General features: G+C 39.6%; 1 protein-coding gene across 1 annotated transcript; it reads right to left on the bottom strand.

Moving 5' to 3' along the window:
* Window positions 1-357: 357 nt before the first annotated feature.
* LOC123957297 lies at window positions 358-7060 on the bottom strand. Its single transcript, XM_046029991.1, has 6 exons — window positions 7039-7060; window positions 5807-6145; window positions 5370-5714; window positions 4596-4712; window positions 3007-3071; window positions 358-1129 (listed from the first exon to the last, which is right to left on the bottom strand). The coding sequence occupies exons 1-6, from the start codon at window positions 7058-7060 to the stop codon at window positions 1004-1006; spliced, it is 1014 nt and encodes a 337-aa protein (XP_045885947.1). The 3' UTR covers window positions 358-1003.
* Between the last annotated feature and the right edge of the window lie 8346 nt (window positions 7061-15406).

Genomic DNA, 15406 nt, shown 5'->3' with positions numbered 1-15406 from the left:
AAATATATAAAAGTCAAAAGCCTTTTGCAGGTCCAGCCATGTTAACTACACATTTTGTAAAACTGAAAACTGGCTAATATCACAATATGAAGAAAACAGAAAACGGATGTTATTTTATTTTTTATTTTAATTTTTTTCTTTCATTCAGTATTCATTCTGAATTTGATTGATTATTCAAGATCAAAGACAAACAATAATAATAAAATAATGATTCTATATCTATTATTGCTTCAATAATAATACTAATAATAATAAACTTTATTTTTACAGCACTTATGAAAACAGAGTTACAAAGTGCTTTACATGGACATATAGGACAGGATAGAAATAAATGGAAGAACTAAAATAAAAAAGGGCTGTTTTATAAAGTATGTTTTAAGATGTTAAAAGATGCTGTTGGTCCTGTGAGCCTCAGGTTCTTAGACAGAGTGTTCCAGAGTTCTAAGGGGTTCTAATTGCAAAAGCCCGGTCACCTTTAGGGCCCATGTCCACCAAAGCATTTTTTGCCAGCTGAAAACGCCAGCTAGTGCAAGTAGTTCAACTGGGTTCATGTGATTTTGTGGGCGAGGAAACATCTCGGTGAGTATCACCATTTAGTCCAAGAGCTGAGGTTCGACGAAGCCGGTTCCAGGATAGTAACCGTTGCTACGGTGTGGTATTTGCCCCGCCCTTCCTCTACTGTGATTGGACAGCTGGGTAAAAAGTGACAGTAACGAGCGCAGTGTTTTTCCCAAAGTTGAACATTTTTCAACAACCAACAGCTTTGGTGGACACGGGCCTAGTCTTCAGCCAGGACTTTGGAACAGCTAACAAGGCCCTGCCTGAGGATCTGAGGCTCATAGGGGAGCAGCAATTCAGCAAACAACCAGGCAACATCACAAAACATAAGTGCTATTCCTGCCCTTCACTAAGCCCTCTAAAATTAACAATTACATTACTGTAAAACTTCACCTGAACAGGAATCAAAGCTGCATGAACATTAGTAGTAGTAGATGTTCATTCCTCACTGATTGTCTCTCATGCCAGAGTATATACACTCCTGTTGTAACTCTCTCTTATTTGTCCGTCTTTGAGTTTGTCTTGAGGGGAAATTCAGCGCTACATAGTTCAGTGCCTTCTCTTCACCGTCCTGCAGATGATAATCATGATGGTTAGATGTTAGAGATGTAATTCCATAACCAATTAATAGTGGATCATTTTAATACCTAACATTAAGAGCTATAGTGTCCAATGTGCTATAAAGAGTCTAAAGATTGCTGTTTTCTGTTTTCTGTTCTAACCTAATATAAAATCAATTGGACCAGAAAACATTTTTTAAGAAGTGTAATGTTTTGTTGAAGGATAAAAATTTACATAACTTCACGTTTTCTATTATCTATTATTACGGAACTGGCAAGTCTAAAAAATGTTGATACTGAACAGGTCAGTTAAATGTTCATTGAGAAATTCTTTTCCTTTTTTTCTGTTTTTGTTGACTACTGCATTTTCAAACTTGTTCAGGGTTATGTTTGAGCATTGGCAGAATTTGGTAAAGGAAAGACTGCGGTTTAGTTTACTACAGAAAAAGTCTGAAGTGATTTGAGACACAACATGTTTCTTAACATTTCTGAAAACACAATCTTTGTCTAATATTAACTAAAGTGTTTTTATTGACTAAACTTAACCACAGAGTCTGGATGTGAAGCTCCTTACCTTTGACCACCTCCCTGTTACTACGTTGTAGAAGAAATGTGGCCTTTTCATTCAAAAAAGCACATTTCCCTGAACATAATCCAGGCAGCAATTACACCATCACAATGTATATGGGAGACCAATTTGGTATTATTTAAACATAATTTCTAGGATATATACATATGTGACTGTCCTCACAAGAGGCCTTGTGACCTATCAGCAAGCACACATAAACAATATATGTTACATTTTAGTTACAAAGCCCTCCAGCAGCTGTATTTATGATACTTTTCAATCAGGAGTAAAGAAGGAAGTAATGTGATGTTGGTGATGTGGCCGGGGTAGATGGATTGGTAAACACAGTGTCACACTTTAAAGTGGGATACCTGTTTACCTTTTTTTTTTAACTATGACCAAGATCATTTAAAAAACTTAACCAAGTCTTCATTATTTTAACAATGCCGACGAAGGTCTCCTAACGTTAACATTATACTTATTGTCACCCAAACTATGATGTTTTTCCAACGCTAACCAAATTGTTTTAGTGCCTAAGGGCCCATGTCCACCAAAGTGTTTTTTACCAGCTGAAAAAGCCAGCTGCTATTTTGAAAAAACCTAGATGGGAGCACTAGGGTGCGTTTTTGAGGTGCAGCGTTTTTCCGACTGCTTTGGTTGCTATGATACATAATCGTGGTTGCAAGTAGTTCTACCTCACTTTCCTGGATGGAAGAACGTAAATACAGAGTAGAGTGCTTGCTCTGGCCCTTGCTCTGTATGAAGAGAAGGCTGAAGCAGGTAGAGAGAGTGGATGGACTCGCCGTATGTGGGTTCATGTGATTTTGTGGGCGAGGAAGCATCTTGGCGAGTAACGTTACCACCGTGTGGTCCAAGAGCTGAGGTTGGACGAAGCCTGGTTCCATGATAGTAACCGTTGCTATGGTGTGGTATTTGTCCCGCCCTTCCTCTACTGTGATTGGACAGCTGGGTAAAAAGTTACAGTGACAAGCTCAGCGTTTTTCCCATAGTTGAACATTTTTCAACTCTCGGCGACCGGAATATAAATGCTCAGCGCTCAGCGTCCCTCGTCACGCTACTTTTTCCAACTTGGAAAAACACGGGGCTTCCATTGGAATGAACTGAAATGAATGAACTGGCGTCAGAAAAAAACGCTTCGGTGGACACGGGCCCTAAGCCTAACCAAACATTCACCACAGCTGTGTAAGATCAGAAAACAATTACATTTTTAAAATCATCAATGGAATGTATTCCAGTGGGAAATAACGATTATTATGATTCAATTCTCATATACATTAGATGATATTTAATTATATTTACCACATAACTTGGTTGATTCTCATCTGATCTGTCATGCTCAGCATGCTTGGAAGCCGTTACTCCTCCTATTAATGAAAGCAAGTCACAAATGGCAATAAAGGTATTTTTAAATATACTGTAAAACTTCAATTAATAGTCCTGGACTTTATTTGCTTAAAACACTGAAGTCACCCTGCCTATTCTTGGGACAGGCATCTATATTGGATAGGTTGTTAATTCCTTTACCATGCCAGTAAATCTATGATACTTTGGTGCTCATTGTTTACATAAAATTAATTAAACGATGAGCTGTGGAGAATCTAACCGATCTAACATGTGTATCATGTCCATATTGACAAAAATGTAAATATTTATATTTGTATGCATGATCTAAGCAACTCAGGCAGGCGACCCTGTGGGCTTCAAGAGGTTTTGTACATCCAAAGAAATACCAGACCAGGGGTCTCATTTATAAAACTGTGCGTATAGAATCCTCACTAAAAGTGTACATGCACCCAAAAGCCAAAAACCGTGCATACGCACAAATGTAAGCAAGTTCCCTTTATAAATCACAATCAACTTGAAATGTGGCGCATATGAGGGAGCTCCATGTCCGACCCTTCAAACTCCCATAGTTCCCTATAAATGGTCAGTGAAACGCCCCTCATTAATATTAATACATACTGACTGCATGAAGAAAAGGAGGCTAATTCTGATAGATAATCTACAAAATGAAATTTAACTCAGTGTGACACTGACGCTCCTTTTGGTGAAGCTGAAGCATGTTGTGGAAGCATGCGTTCCACTTTGTTTAAACATTTATTTAGGCTACACAAACACTCCACTCACTTAACAAGGCTGCCTATCAGTTAAAAGAAATATGACTTGTTGTGAATGACATAAGACGAAAGATTTACTTAATAAAATAGTGTTATATTTTCCATAACATGTTTTTACAAGCAGCGCATCACATCCACACACTGGCGCACAGCGTTTGGCTCAATAAGGCAACACACATGTGATAACAATATATGAAACTATGCTCTCGTATTTGCTCGACTGATGCACTGAAAACAGCATCAATTTAAATATAATTAACACCTTCTTTATGAGAATGAATTGCACTGCAAGTAGCTTATTAATTAATATTATACCTGATTAAACTGTACAACATATTTGAGGCATTCTTTTGCATCTTTTGTGTTTGTGGTCCTAAATCTGGATCTTTTTCTGTGCGGTGCAAATTATCTTAAATTGTGGGGTTTTTTGCGCACTTCAGGGAAAATGAATCAAACGGGTGTTTGTTCATTCAGAAAGGCTTTAAGCCTAAAATACTTCAGAGTTTGCGTGGAGGACTGCACATTCTCCTGCCAAGTATGTTTTTTATAGATTTGCTTGGGAAGTGGCGTACGCACATTTCCAGCCCTGTTTATAAATAAGACCCCAGGCGTTTAACTGAGATCTGCTTTTATTTGTAAAAACTTGGCACCAGGCCAGTAAAAGGGACTGCTGTTTAATTGGGATTAGGCTTTTAGTTGAAGTTTTATGGCATGTCAGTGTTGGCGTCTGACTTGTCTCAAATAATACAAATACACACACGATGAACCTACCTTTGCAATGTTCACAAACAGGCTTGTAATTTCTTGAGATAATTAGAGCAACAATCACAATCACACAGCCGGCCAGCAGTGTCCCAAGCACAATGATGAAAGGGCACAGTTCTTGTCCTGGAATGAGATAGAAATCCCAAAGAGACACTTAACTATTATATATACACCTTACTGACACAATCACAACAAAAATGATCAAATAAACTGCAGAGAAGATGAACGTATAGAGGCAAGGGCCTTGACAGGACAAAGAGTGACTCAGGAAATTGAAAGCAATCACACAGCGACAGACACACAGAGAAAGAATACAGAAAGAAGTGGAGGCAGCCAAACCTCACACATGAAAGGACTGTATATAGATGCACTACATAGGTGTTGCCAGTACAAGTATACCTCTCGCAACCTGTAAATAGTATAACCTAATTAACTGGTTCCCAACCTTTGTGACTTGTGACCGTTTGAAACACAAGGTCAACTCACCATCGCTCATCTGGCCTGATCAAAGAGATAATACTATCCTGTATTAATATTATTTTATTTTTCTTTCTTATGTACTGTAACATCTCTTTGAAATTGCATGTCATATTTAATTTTAAAAATATTAATAAAAATAATAATTTTTTATTAGAAAAAAATCCAAAGATAAATTTCCCAAAAATAAACATAATTTTATGAAGCACAAGAATGTTTTTTGTTTCTCTTTCCTATTATTGACACTACTTAGAAAGCAACAGAATAATAATCAATATAGCTAAAAAAGACTTTAAAACATACTAGTCTCCACTTTAGTTCCTTCACCAAACAGGATTTCTCCACATGCGACCACAGCACAGTAGTACGTCCCAGCATCAGAGGAGTTCTGGATAGTTTTGGACAGACTGTAGTCACAACTCCTGATCACATCTTTGTCAGCTCGACTCTGAGAGTAAATAACACTTGGATAAGATTCTTCTGATCCAGCTCTGAACCAGTATACAAAGTGTTCCTCTGGACACTGGACTCTGCTTGTATTGTTCTTGAATTGAAGTGAACAGTTTAGAGTCACTGAGTCGCCAAGATGGACTGCCTGAGTGTCCGGACTTTGTCTTATGTAGACAGATTTCTTCAGATTTTTGTGATCTGTGCGATTCACAAAATGGAAGGAATTAAGTCATGGATTGGGTATTGACACAGACATGGCAAACAAAAACATTGAAGTAAACATACTTTACCATTTACAGCCAACAGTGACCCATTAATATTTTCCATTTTGTATGCCGATCCTTCTTGACAGAAGTATGTTGCTTCGTCTTCTTTGGTTACATTTTTGATGTGAAGAAAATACTGAGCGTTCCCTCTTGTGACTGTAAATCTTGATTTGTCAAATTGTCCTTCAAGTTTTAACTTCTTAAAAGTTCCTGCTGCAACTGTTTGGACCATATATCCAAACTTCAGTTTATACCAGTAAAACAACCCGGCTTTATCATCAATGACTGGACATGTCAGAGTCACATTATCACCACGTTTAACCACAGTCAAAGGGATCTGGTCAGGAACATCTCTGGTTTGAGCTGAAAAAAAGAGAAAAACAATATCAGAGTTACTAGGCAACAGAACAAGTAAAAATTAAAATGCGTATCAGAAAGCCTATTTGAGATCTATTCAAATCATTTATATAAAATGTTGTATAGCCTAATATGTATATTTTTTAACAGTCCTCATCTTAAAATACAAAGTACACTCACACAATGCACTTAGAAGAATCAAAGCGGCCAATCTTCCGATCATTGTGTTACAGCAACCTTCTCTTGCACAACTGAGGCCTTCCTACTCAAGTGGAAGATTTTATCGCAAGCTTATCAAGATTTACAAAGTGGCAATCATAGTGATTGGCTTAAACACAGAAAATAAACTTCCTGTTAAATTTTGCAATCCATTGACCCATTTTCTGTGACTCTAAGCTATAAAGTTTGCAGTAATAGTATACAATTAAACATAAAATACCAAATACAATAAAAGGAATTACAAACACTTAATTCATTTGATTCCCAAGAGGTCTATGACCAACAGTTAAAAAGTTTTGTCTGACTTGATATTTGCAGTGAGGTTTATCTACAAAAGAAGGCACACGTTCACATGCAATTCGCTGAGAGGTGAGAAATGGTGGTGTAAGGGGGAAAAAATAGGCCACCAGTGCATAGATTGTCCTGAAAGAGGTTAACTACTGCAGATGCATGTTTTATGCAACGTAATGTTAGAATGTAGAACACAGCTTGGTGTAACTATCAACGCCTTTTGAATTTGAGCCGTATACAGTATTCAAAATCCATCACCATCACGTTTTCACTTGTATTTTATGTACCTCAACTTTTACTGGATGGACTGATCCGAAAAGTTGCACAGACCTTCATGCTTGCCTGTGGATGAATCCTAATGACTTTTGTTGTTTTGTTTTGTTGATCACCTGACTTTTCCTCTAGTGCCATCATGACGTTGACATTTGTTGCTTTAAATTAAATATCTCAACTATTGGATGGATTACTGTTAAATCTTGTACAGATGTTTGTGTCTACCTTAAGGATTAATTTTAATGTTTTGGTAATCCCTTGACTTGTTATCTAGCATCACTATCAGGTCAAAATTTAATAATTTGTCATTTGGCCCAAATGAAATAATTGGTGGTGCTTTTTGCAGTTATTTTTTGAGTGTGTCAGAGGATTTGTTTTATTGATTGCAGTCAGGTATATATATATAATCAATTTTAACACATAGCAAAAAATGCTTCTGAAATAAATTGCCTACCCTGGTTTTAAGATGATTTGATTTGGTTTTTGACTGTCAACTTGCAAGCAATTATTTTGATGTCAATTCATAATTGTGTAACACACCTCCTTGGTTTGGAATTGACCAACCAGTGATTAAAACAAGTGGGCAACACCACCAACAAGCTGTGCAAAAAAAAGTTTATTCATACAAAATAGACATAAAAAGGGTTAAAACAAGGCTGAAGCTAAGAAAGCTAAAAAGTCCGTTCAAAAGGCAGAAAACTCACTGAGCTTAGTGTGTGGCTGGTCAAACAACTGCAGATCGTAGGTCACGCCCAAGCACACCTGTCTGCCATCAGCCCATCCCCATGCAATCAACCTATGTGAAAACCACGCCCACCAAATGCACACTCACTCTAGGTGCTCACCCATCACACTATCACTGCACTCAAAATCAGGCCGATACAGGTCTACCCCGTTACACCCCTCCCTGCTGAAATGGTCATTGTTCCAATGACCACGGTCTGGTAACACGCTAGCACAACGGATTCTGGTCTCTGGTCACTCTTTTGACCGTCTGGGCTCCGGAGTCCTGATGCTCTCTCTGACGACGGACCCTGTAGGAGCCCAAAACCCAACCAGTGGTGGATCTAAGGAAACCCTATCTGGGGCCTGCATATAAGCTCTAAAGGTCGGGCCCCCTGCTGTCCTGAGGCTTCACACGCCTGTCTGGGTCCCAAACCTGCCTGTTGTGGTAAAGGAAGGAGTCTCAGCAAATTGCGATGAACAACCTTTTCAAATGTACCCTCCCCCTGTCTAATAACATACACTGGCAATTCAGAATCTGTCCGTTTTACTACTGTATATGGTTGCTGCTCCCACCTATTTGCCAGCTTACCTCGGCCCCTTGCTCTCATATCCTGCAAAAGTACCTGCTGGCCAGGAATCAATGGGGAGATGTCAGCATTACAATCATAATAGACCTTTTGACGGGACATTTCAGAGTCTCTATGCTGCTTGGCTTTTTCCAGTGCAAACTGCAGTCGCCGCTGGTGGCATTTAACCCATTCCTCTACTGATGAGCAGCCCACATTGTCAGGGAGTCCCAACAGGCGATCCTGTGGGAGGAATCCATGTCTTCCAAACATTAAATAATGTGGGGAGCAGCCAGTAGTGCTATGAACTGTGTTATTGTATACCTGTATCTTTTCAGGCAGATGTTCATGCCAATTCCTCTTCTCCTCTACCCCAAGGTCCCCAACAAACCTAAAAGAGTCCTGTTAAATCTCTTACAAGCTCCATTCCTTGCTGGATGATAAGGTGTGGTATGACTCTTTGTCATACCATACAAATTACAGAGTTCTCTCACCAAGTGTGATTCAAAGTTGGGACCTTGGTCTCCTTGATTGACTGAGACAGTTCATTAAACTTAGTTGTCATTTGTACATTCATTTCATCTTGTAGTTGTGATTTAATTTGCAAGTCCTTCACATTGGGAGTATTAGTGTGATTACGCCCCCTCATTGTAAGACTCTGTGCTTGTTCAAATGCCTCCCCATATGCTTGCTCCCTTAGAAAAAGTTCTGCCTTGAAACTGTCATCCAATAAAATCTTAGCTCTAAATTCCCCCCTAGTTGTGGAGTCTCTCAGGCCTTCAATCAGGTGGTCTCTGAGCAAAACATCGTCATCTCTAATGCCTCTTGAGTCCATCTTCTTAAGTCTAAGAAAGTCCTCCTGTAGTCTCAATGCAAAAGAGCTCATGGCCTCATGCGGCATGCGGAACGAGGCAGTGGCTTTATCCTCATACAACTTGTCAAATGCACTAAAAATCAGTTCAGATGTATTATGCTTTTCTAGTGGTAAGATTAAAATTTCCCTCTTCCCCTTGCCCTCTAGACAACAGTGTGTGAATTCGGCCTGAAATGTTACTGGAACTCCTTGCAAAGCAAAAGTAGTTTTAAGATTACTCTTCCACTCTCCTAGACTAAGGTCTGAATCTCTTCCTTTAAACTTGGAGGTTATCATGTTAAATATAGGAACCATGCCCACTGGTTGGAACACTGTACTAGGAGCTGGATTTTCTCTACTAGGGCCAGATTGAGGTTCATTTTGATCAGTCATGTTGATTGTGCCCACCAACTGCAGATTGTAGGTCACGCCCAAGCACACCTGTCTGCCATCAGCCCATCCCCATGCAATCAACCCATGTGAAAACCACACCCACCAAATGCACACTCACTCTAGGTGCTCACCCATCACATTATCACTGCGCTTAAAATCGGGCCGATATAGGTCTATCCTGTTACAATTGTTGTTACTAAAATTACAACTGTGCTGGGAACTATGTTACTTCTGTTGTGGTGGCAACCCGGCCGACTGTGAGTGTCCTGTCTATTTTTCCTTTCACTTTTTTTTCCCCCTACCATTCTGTTTTCCCCCTGTGTTTTGCCTGCCTCTCTGTGTCTCCTCCTCTCCCCCTGCGTGTGCTCTCCCTCTCTCCCTGCTCCTGAGCCCAGCTGACGATCCACACCTGCACCTCATCAGCCACCTCCTCTGCCTGCCACACCTGCCAGCAATCAACTCCATCTCTGCCAGTATTTCAACCCTGGTTCTCCACGCAATCTCTGCTTGATCGTCGTTGCTCCTGACCTGGTGCCACTGTGTTACTCCAGCTTTTTAGAATCCTGCAAAATCTGTTTCCCTGTTCTGTTTCCCTGTGATTAACCTTGTCTGTCTGTTGGCCTTTTCCCCAGGTTCACTCACCTCCGTCCACTGCCGTGTCAGCTAGGCTCGCCTACCTACCATCTCCCCTTGGGCGTCTTCCACGGCGTCCTCTTGGCTCCCCCCTCACTCCTCCCCAGTCTGTCTACCACCACACTCCTTCTCCCATTCCTCCAGTCAGTTCTCCCGGGCCTCCTCTCCTCCTCGGTCCTCGGCTCCCTCGCCTTAACCTCCTCTGCCCCACCTGCTCCTTGGTTCTCCGTGCCCGCGTTGCCCGGTGTCCACCTCTCCTTCACCTCTACTCCCTCAGCCCCTTGTCCCTTAATAAAACCTGTTTAATCCTGAGCGTTGCATTTGGGTCTGTTCTGTACTGACACACAACAACTTCTTGTAACACATTTATAATATGGTTAATACCCTTAATACCCTTAATACCCAACGGGGCGGCTGTGGCTCAGGAGGTAGAGCGGGTTGGTTAATCGGAAGGTCGCCGGTTCAATCCCTGGCTCCCCCAGGCTGCATGTCGAAGTGTCCTTGGGCAAGATACTAAACCCCAAATTGCCCCTGGCGGCTGTTCCGCCAGTGTATGAATGAGTGTGAATGTTAGTTTCCGTTTGAGCACTTAGGCTCAGTGTATGAATGTGTGTGACTGGTGAATGCAGATGTAGTGTAAAAGCGCTTTGAGTGGTCGAAAAGACTAGAAAAGCGCTATACAAGTACGGAGCATTTACATTTTAATGTTCCTGAGGCTTTCTCATGAGACGTGAAATGAACCTGTGATCTCCTCACACCTAAAAGCACATCAGATGGCCAACATTGTGCCTTGATGATAAAAGTTCACTGTGAACATGCCCATTGGTGAGCCTTACCACTTCAGAGCAGACATGTCATCTCCTCATCTCAGGAAGTCAGAGTTGAAATATGGCCTACATACCTATATAGAGGTGGCCTTAAGTAACATACTGTATTTCAATATGTCTTTGCTTTGAAAATACAAATCAATTAATTATTTTCATTAAATTACATTTTTTTCCATGTATGATTATCACTATGCTGTAATAATAAATTTGGGAAGAATTACTAACTTTACAAGCGTAAAGTGTATATAAGTCTGTAATTTCAAATTAACCTGCTTTCAGCTGAGATAAATGTCTAACTGGGCCTCGATAAAAGTGGACCAGTATACACCAAATGTTTTTCCATTTACAGGTACATTGTACCACAGCTGTTGTGAAAACAGCAGAATTTACTTAGGTGTTTTAAAGTTCCCATGAAACTGAAAACAGAGTATTATTTGCTTCTGCATGTTTACATGTTTCCTGTAAAAACACAAAGCTAGGGTGGGATGACACAGATATTGATGGGCTTTTACAGTAGCCAATAGCACTGAATGTGCATTATATCCACCTTCCATGTAGCTAGCGGTCCTAACATGGCTGACTCTGCCCAGACTGGGCGCTCACACAGCCTTCAGAACAGTACAGAGGTGGTTTTCTTAGTAACTAGTAATCTATAAATCTATAATATATTACATTTTGGAAGTAACTTGCCCAACACTACCAGGGCCTGAAAACTAACTATGACATCTCCATATTTAAGAGTAGACTTTTCCTCTTTGATTAAGCACAGTGGATATGATCAAAAAGAGTTGCTGAAGGTAGAGCAGGTCAACCACTAATAAAGATATGTGAATTAATGTAAAATACAAGCACATTGTTTTGCCACAGCAGCACAAAATGTCAAATCTGGCATACTGTCTGAGAAGTACCTCTAAGATGTAAATGGGAAAATAAGTAAAGGGTAATTAAGCAAATGTGACTGCCTCAATTGCACATGAGAGATTAGTGGCTTCCTATATGGGCATTAGCCTACTGCTGAGAACATTTCTTTATATTGGATGGAAATAACATGGCAATGTTATGGTCAAGTTTCTAACAATAGATTTAGCTGTAACTACTCAAAAATAAGTTCTTTTTAGTTTCGCAGCATTGTGGTATTTGCACGTCAATGTCTATGAAACTACAAGCAAAGCCACATGCAGCAGCTGAGCTGTGAGATGTAGGCCGTGGCTGGCCATTTCTCTGCTTTTCACAGACCACCAAGCATGTTTACTCAGAATGTACATGACTTTGGGCATCAACAGGATATGTAGCTAGGGTACAAGAAGTCTCCGCAGGCTAAATTTAGCAAGACGGTTATAGTTTTGAGTTCTGCCTTCCTGGAAGTGCACTCATTTAGTTCAATCATGTGTAAAAAAAATTATTTTCTAACCACTCAACCACATCCAACATATTACATTGTTAATCATTCCATAACCTTGGTTGGTTTAAAAAGTCTTGTAATGAAGTTTAAACATTTATACGTTTTGTATTTAAGGTTAATATGATCAAAGTCATAAATTAGAGGTAAAATTAAAACTCCGGAGATTCAAAGAACATGTCACTGGGGGGCAAACTGTGGTGTCAGAAGACATCAACTGTGGTTGAATAAATAAAGAAGAGGACAAGACCACATACCTCTTCATCAGTGGTGGGTGTGGGGCACTAAAAACCAATCTTCAAACCAATCAAACCTGATATTTGGTTTAACTGAACAACTCTGATCATTACAAATGTCACATCAAGTAAGTTTCAAAGACATACAGTATTTAATCCATTTCATCATAAAAACAGGAAAATACCCACCTTCCATAGGTTCTGTGCCAACTTTTGACATTTTGGGAAAATACGCTTTTTGTGTTCTTGCTTAGTGTTTTAATGTGAAGATTGTAAATATCTTTGCCACCACACTTTCTAGAGGTTCTAGTAGACAGATTTTATTACCTTTGGTCAGAGCAAGGCTAGCTGTTTACCCCTGTTAGCAGTCATCATGCTAAGCTAAGCTAACCGGATGTTGTGTCTAACTTTGTATTTACTGAACAGACATTAGACTGTCATCAATCTTCTCAACCACTATAAAACCGCTTTGAGTGGTCTCTGCTTGTGTGTGTGTCTAGTCCTGCAAGGTGTTGTTGTCAAAAATGTATAATGTAGTTTTATTCCACGTGCCTCGTTAGAAATGGTTTTATGAAGTGTTGGCCTAGACAAGAAAAAAAATAGCCCCTTTGGAATGACACCTCATTCTCACCACACAACCACATAGCTGCTGAATTTTCCGTGTGTGCGTGCGTGTGTGTGTGTGTGTGCAGGCATCAACTAAAGAATCTTATGTGAAGTACTACTTTATTTTACCTTTGTTAGTCATTTAGACCAGTGTAAACACAGCGTATGATATTTTTGCATATCAGTTTATTCTGTCCTTTTGTTTCTTTAAAACATTGATTACAGAGAAACATGGAGTGGAACGGAGAGTGAATGTGAGGCTGCAAGACATGAGACTGTTCCCAATCTTCTCATAGAACTCTCTGCAAGAAAACAAATAAACATATTCTCAAACTATATTTCTTTAACGTCTTCATATTATCACTGCAAGTTACATACTTGTAGTAATAGTAATAAATATGGGAAAAATGGGATCTTTGGTGAGATTAATTTCAACGTTAAAAATCAGTAAGGCTTGCAGAGTTTCATTGTTGTAGACAAAAAGAGGAGGGTTGGGTGAAGGTAAACCTACAGGTCAGAGAAAGAAGCGTGTGAGCAAAAGATCAACAGTTAAATTTTTTTGAACATGTCACAAAGATGCAGATAGGGCCAGTGACTGAGCAGCACTCTCTCATCTCTCAACAAAAGAAGAAGAGAACCACATCCACCAACTACTGCAGTGGAAACACTCACCACACAAATGTGGTGTCACTGCCCTGGTGTTTGTGTGTGTGTGTACAGGCATCAACTAAAGAATCTTATGTAAAGTACTACTTTATTTTACCTTTGTTAATCATTTAGACAGTAAAAACCTCTGGCGACCAGTGCAAACACAGTGTATGATATTTTTACATATCAGTTTATTCTGTCCTTTTGTTTCTTTAAAACATTGATTACAGAGAAACAGGGAGTGGAACGGAGAGTGGATGTGAGGCAGCAAGACATGAGACTGTTGCCAATCTTCTCATCAAACTCTCTGCAAGAAAGCAAATAGCCATATATTTCTTTAACTTCTTCATATTATCACTGCAAGAATATATATATATAGTAGTTACGACCCCGGCTCTCAGGCCGCAATAAAGGAGGAGGATGCAACTCAAGTTAGGAAAGATTAACATAAATTTATTTAATACAACATGAAACAAAAGAACAATGTGGTGGAGTGCAAACACCGGCACTGGCATCTGGGCGGGCAGGCCTAAATAGATTGGGCTCACTGGCCAGGTGCTCCCAATCTCCTCGATTGCCTGCGGAGAGAAACACAGACACCATACAGCACACAGGTCCACACAAAGAGCTCTTGGGGCTGTCAAAAAAAAAATAAAAATATATATATATATATATATATATATATATATATAAAGGCTTGCAGGTGTCATTGTTGCATACAAAAAGAGAAAAGAGGAGGGTTATGTGAAGGTGAACCTACAGGTCAGAGAAAGAAGCGTGTGAGCAGAAGATCAACAGTTTCAGTTTCTTGAACCTGTCAAGATGCAGATGGGGCCAGAGACTGAGCAGCACTCTGGTGTGTGTGTTTGTGTGTGTGTGTGTGTGTGTGTATCTATTCCTGCAAGGTGATGTTGTCAAAAGTTAACATTGTAGTTTTATTCTTCATGCTCTGAAACTTAAAGCTAGGAAAGAAAAAAATAGCCCCTGTGGATTGACACCTCATTCTGACCAGACAACCACATAGCTGCTGAATTTTCCGTGAATCATTGTTTGTTTGTCACTTTGTGTGTGTGTATGTGTGTGTGTGTGTGTGTGTGTGTGTGTGTGTGAAAACATCAACCAAAGAATCTCATGCAAATTACTACATTGTTTTACTTATATTAATCATGAAGACGATAAAAACTGTTAAGACCAGTAAACACAGAATATGAGATCAGTTTATTCTGTCCTTTTTTTCTTTTAAACATTGATGACAGAGAGTCAGGAAGTAGAAATGAGAGTGGAGGTGATGCAGCAGCACCAACAACGTGTTAGTATGTGTCATTGTTGTAGTTTCATTATAAATACCATTTGTTTGGTTGGTTGTAAAAGTCAGATCAGCATCAGTAAACCTGCAGTAATTCTTGTTGTCTTTTTATTTTTACTTTCCTGAGCTAGTAACAACACAACTACAATAGCAGCACAACTACTACAACAGCTACTACAAACAATACTAGTTCTACAACCACTATACTATACTACTATTAATATAAAAAAAATGCATAATAGTAATGATGGTCATTCTAGTTGGTTAGTCTTCTTCAGTCTAGCAGAGGCA

This window comes from Micropterus dolomieu, linkage group LG19, assembly GCF_021292245.1.
Source record: "Micropterus dolomieu isolate WLL.071019.BEF.003 ecotype Adirondacks linkage group LG19, ASM2129224v1, whole genome shotgun sequence".
Classification (NCBI taxonomy): Eukaryota; Metazoa; Chordata; class Actinopteri; order Centrarchiformes; family Centrarchidae; genus Micropterus; species Micropterus dolomieu.
The sequence above is the reverse complement of the archived record's forward strand: the minus strand, read 5'-3'. Positions and strand labels throughout refer to the sequence as shown.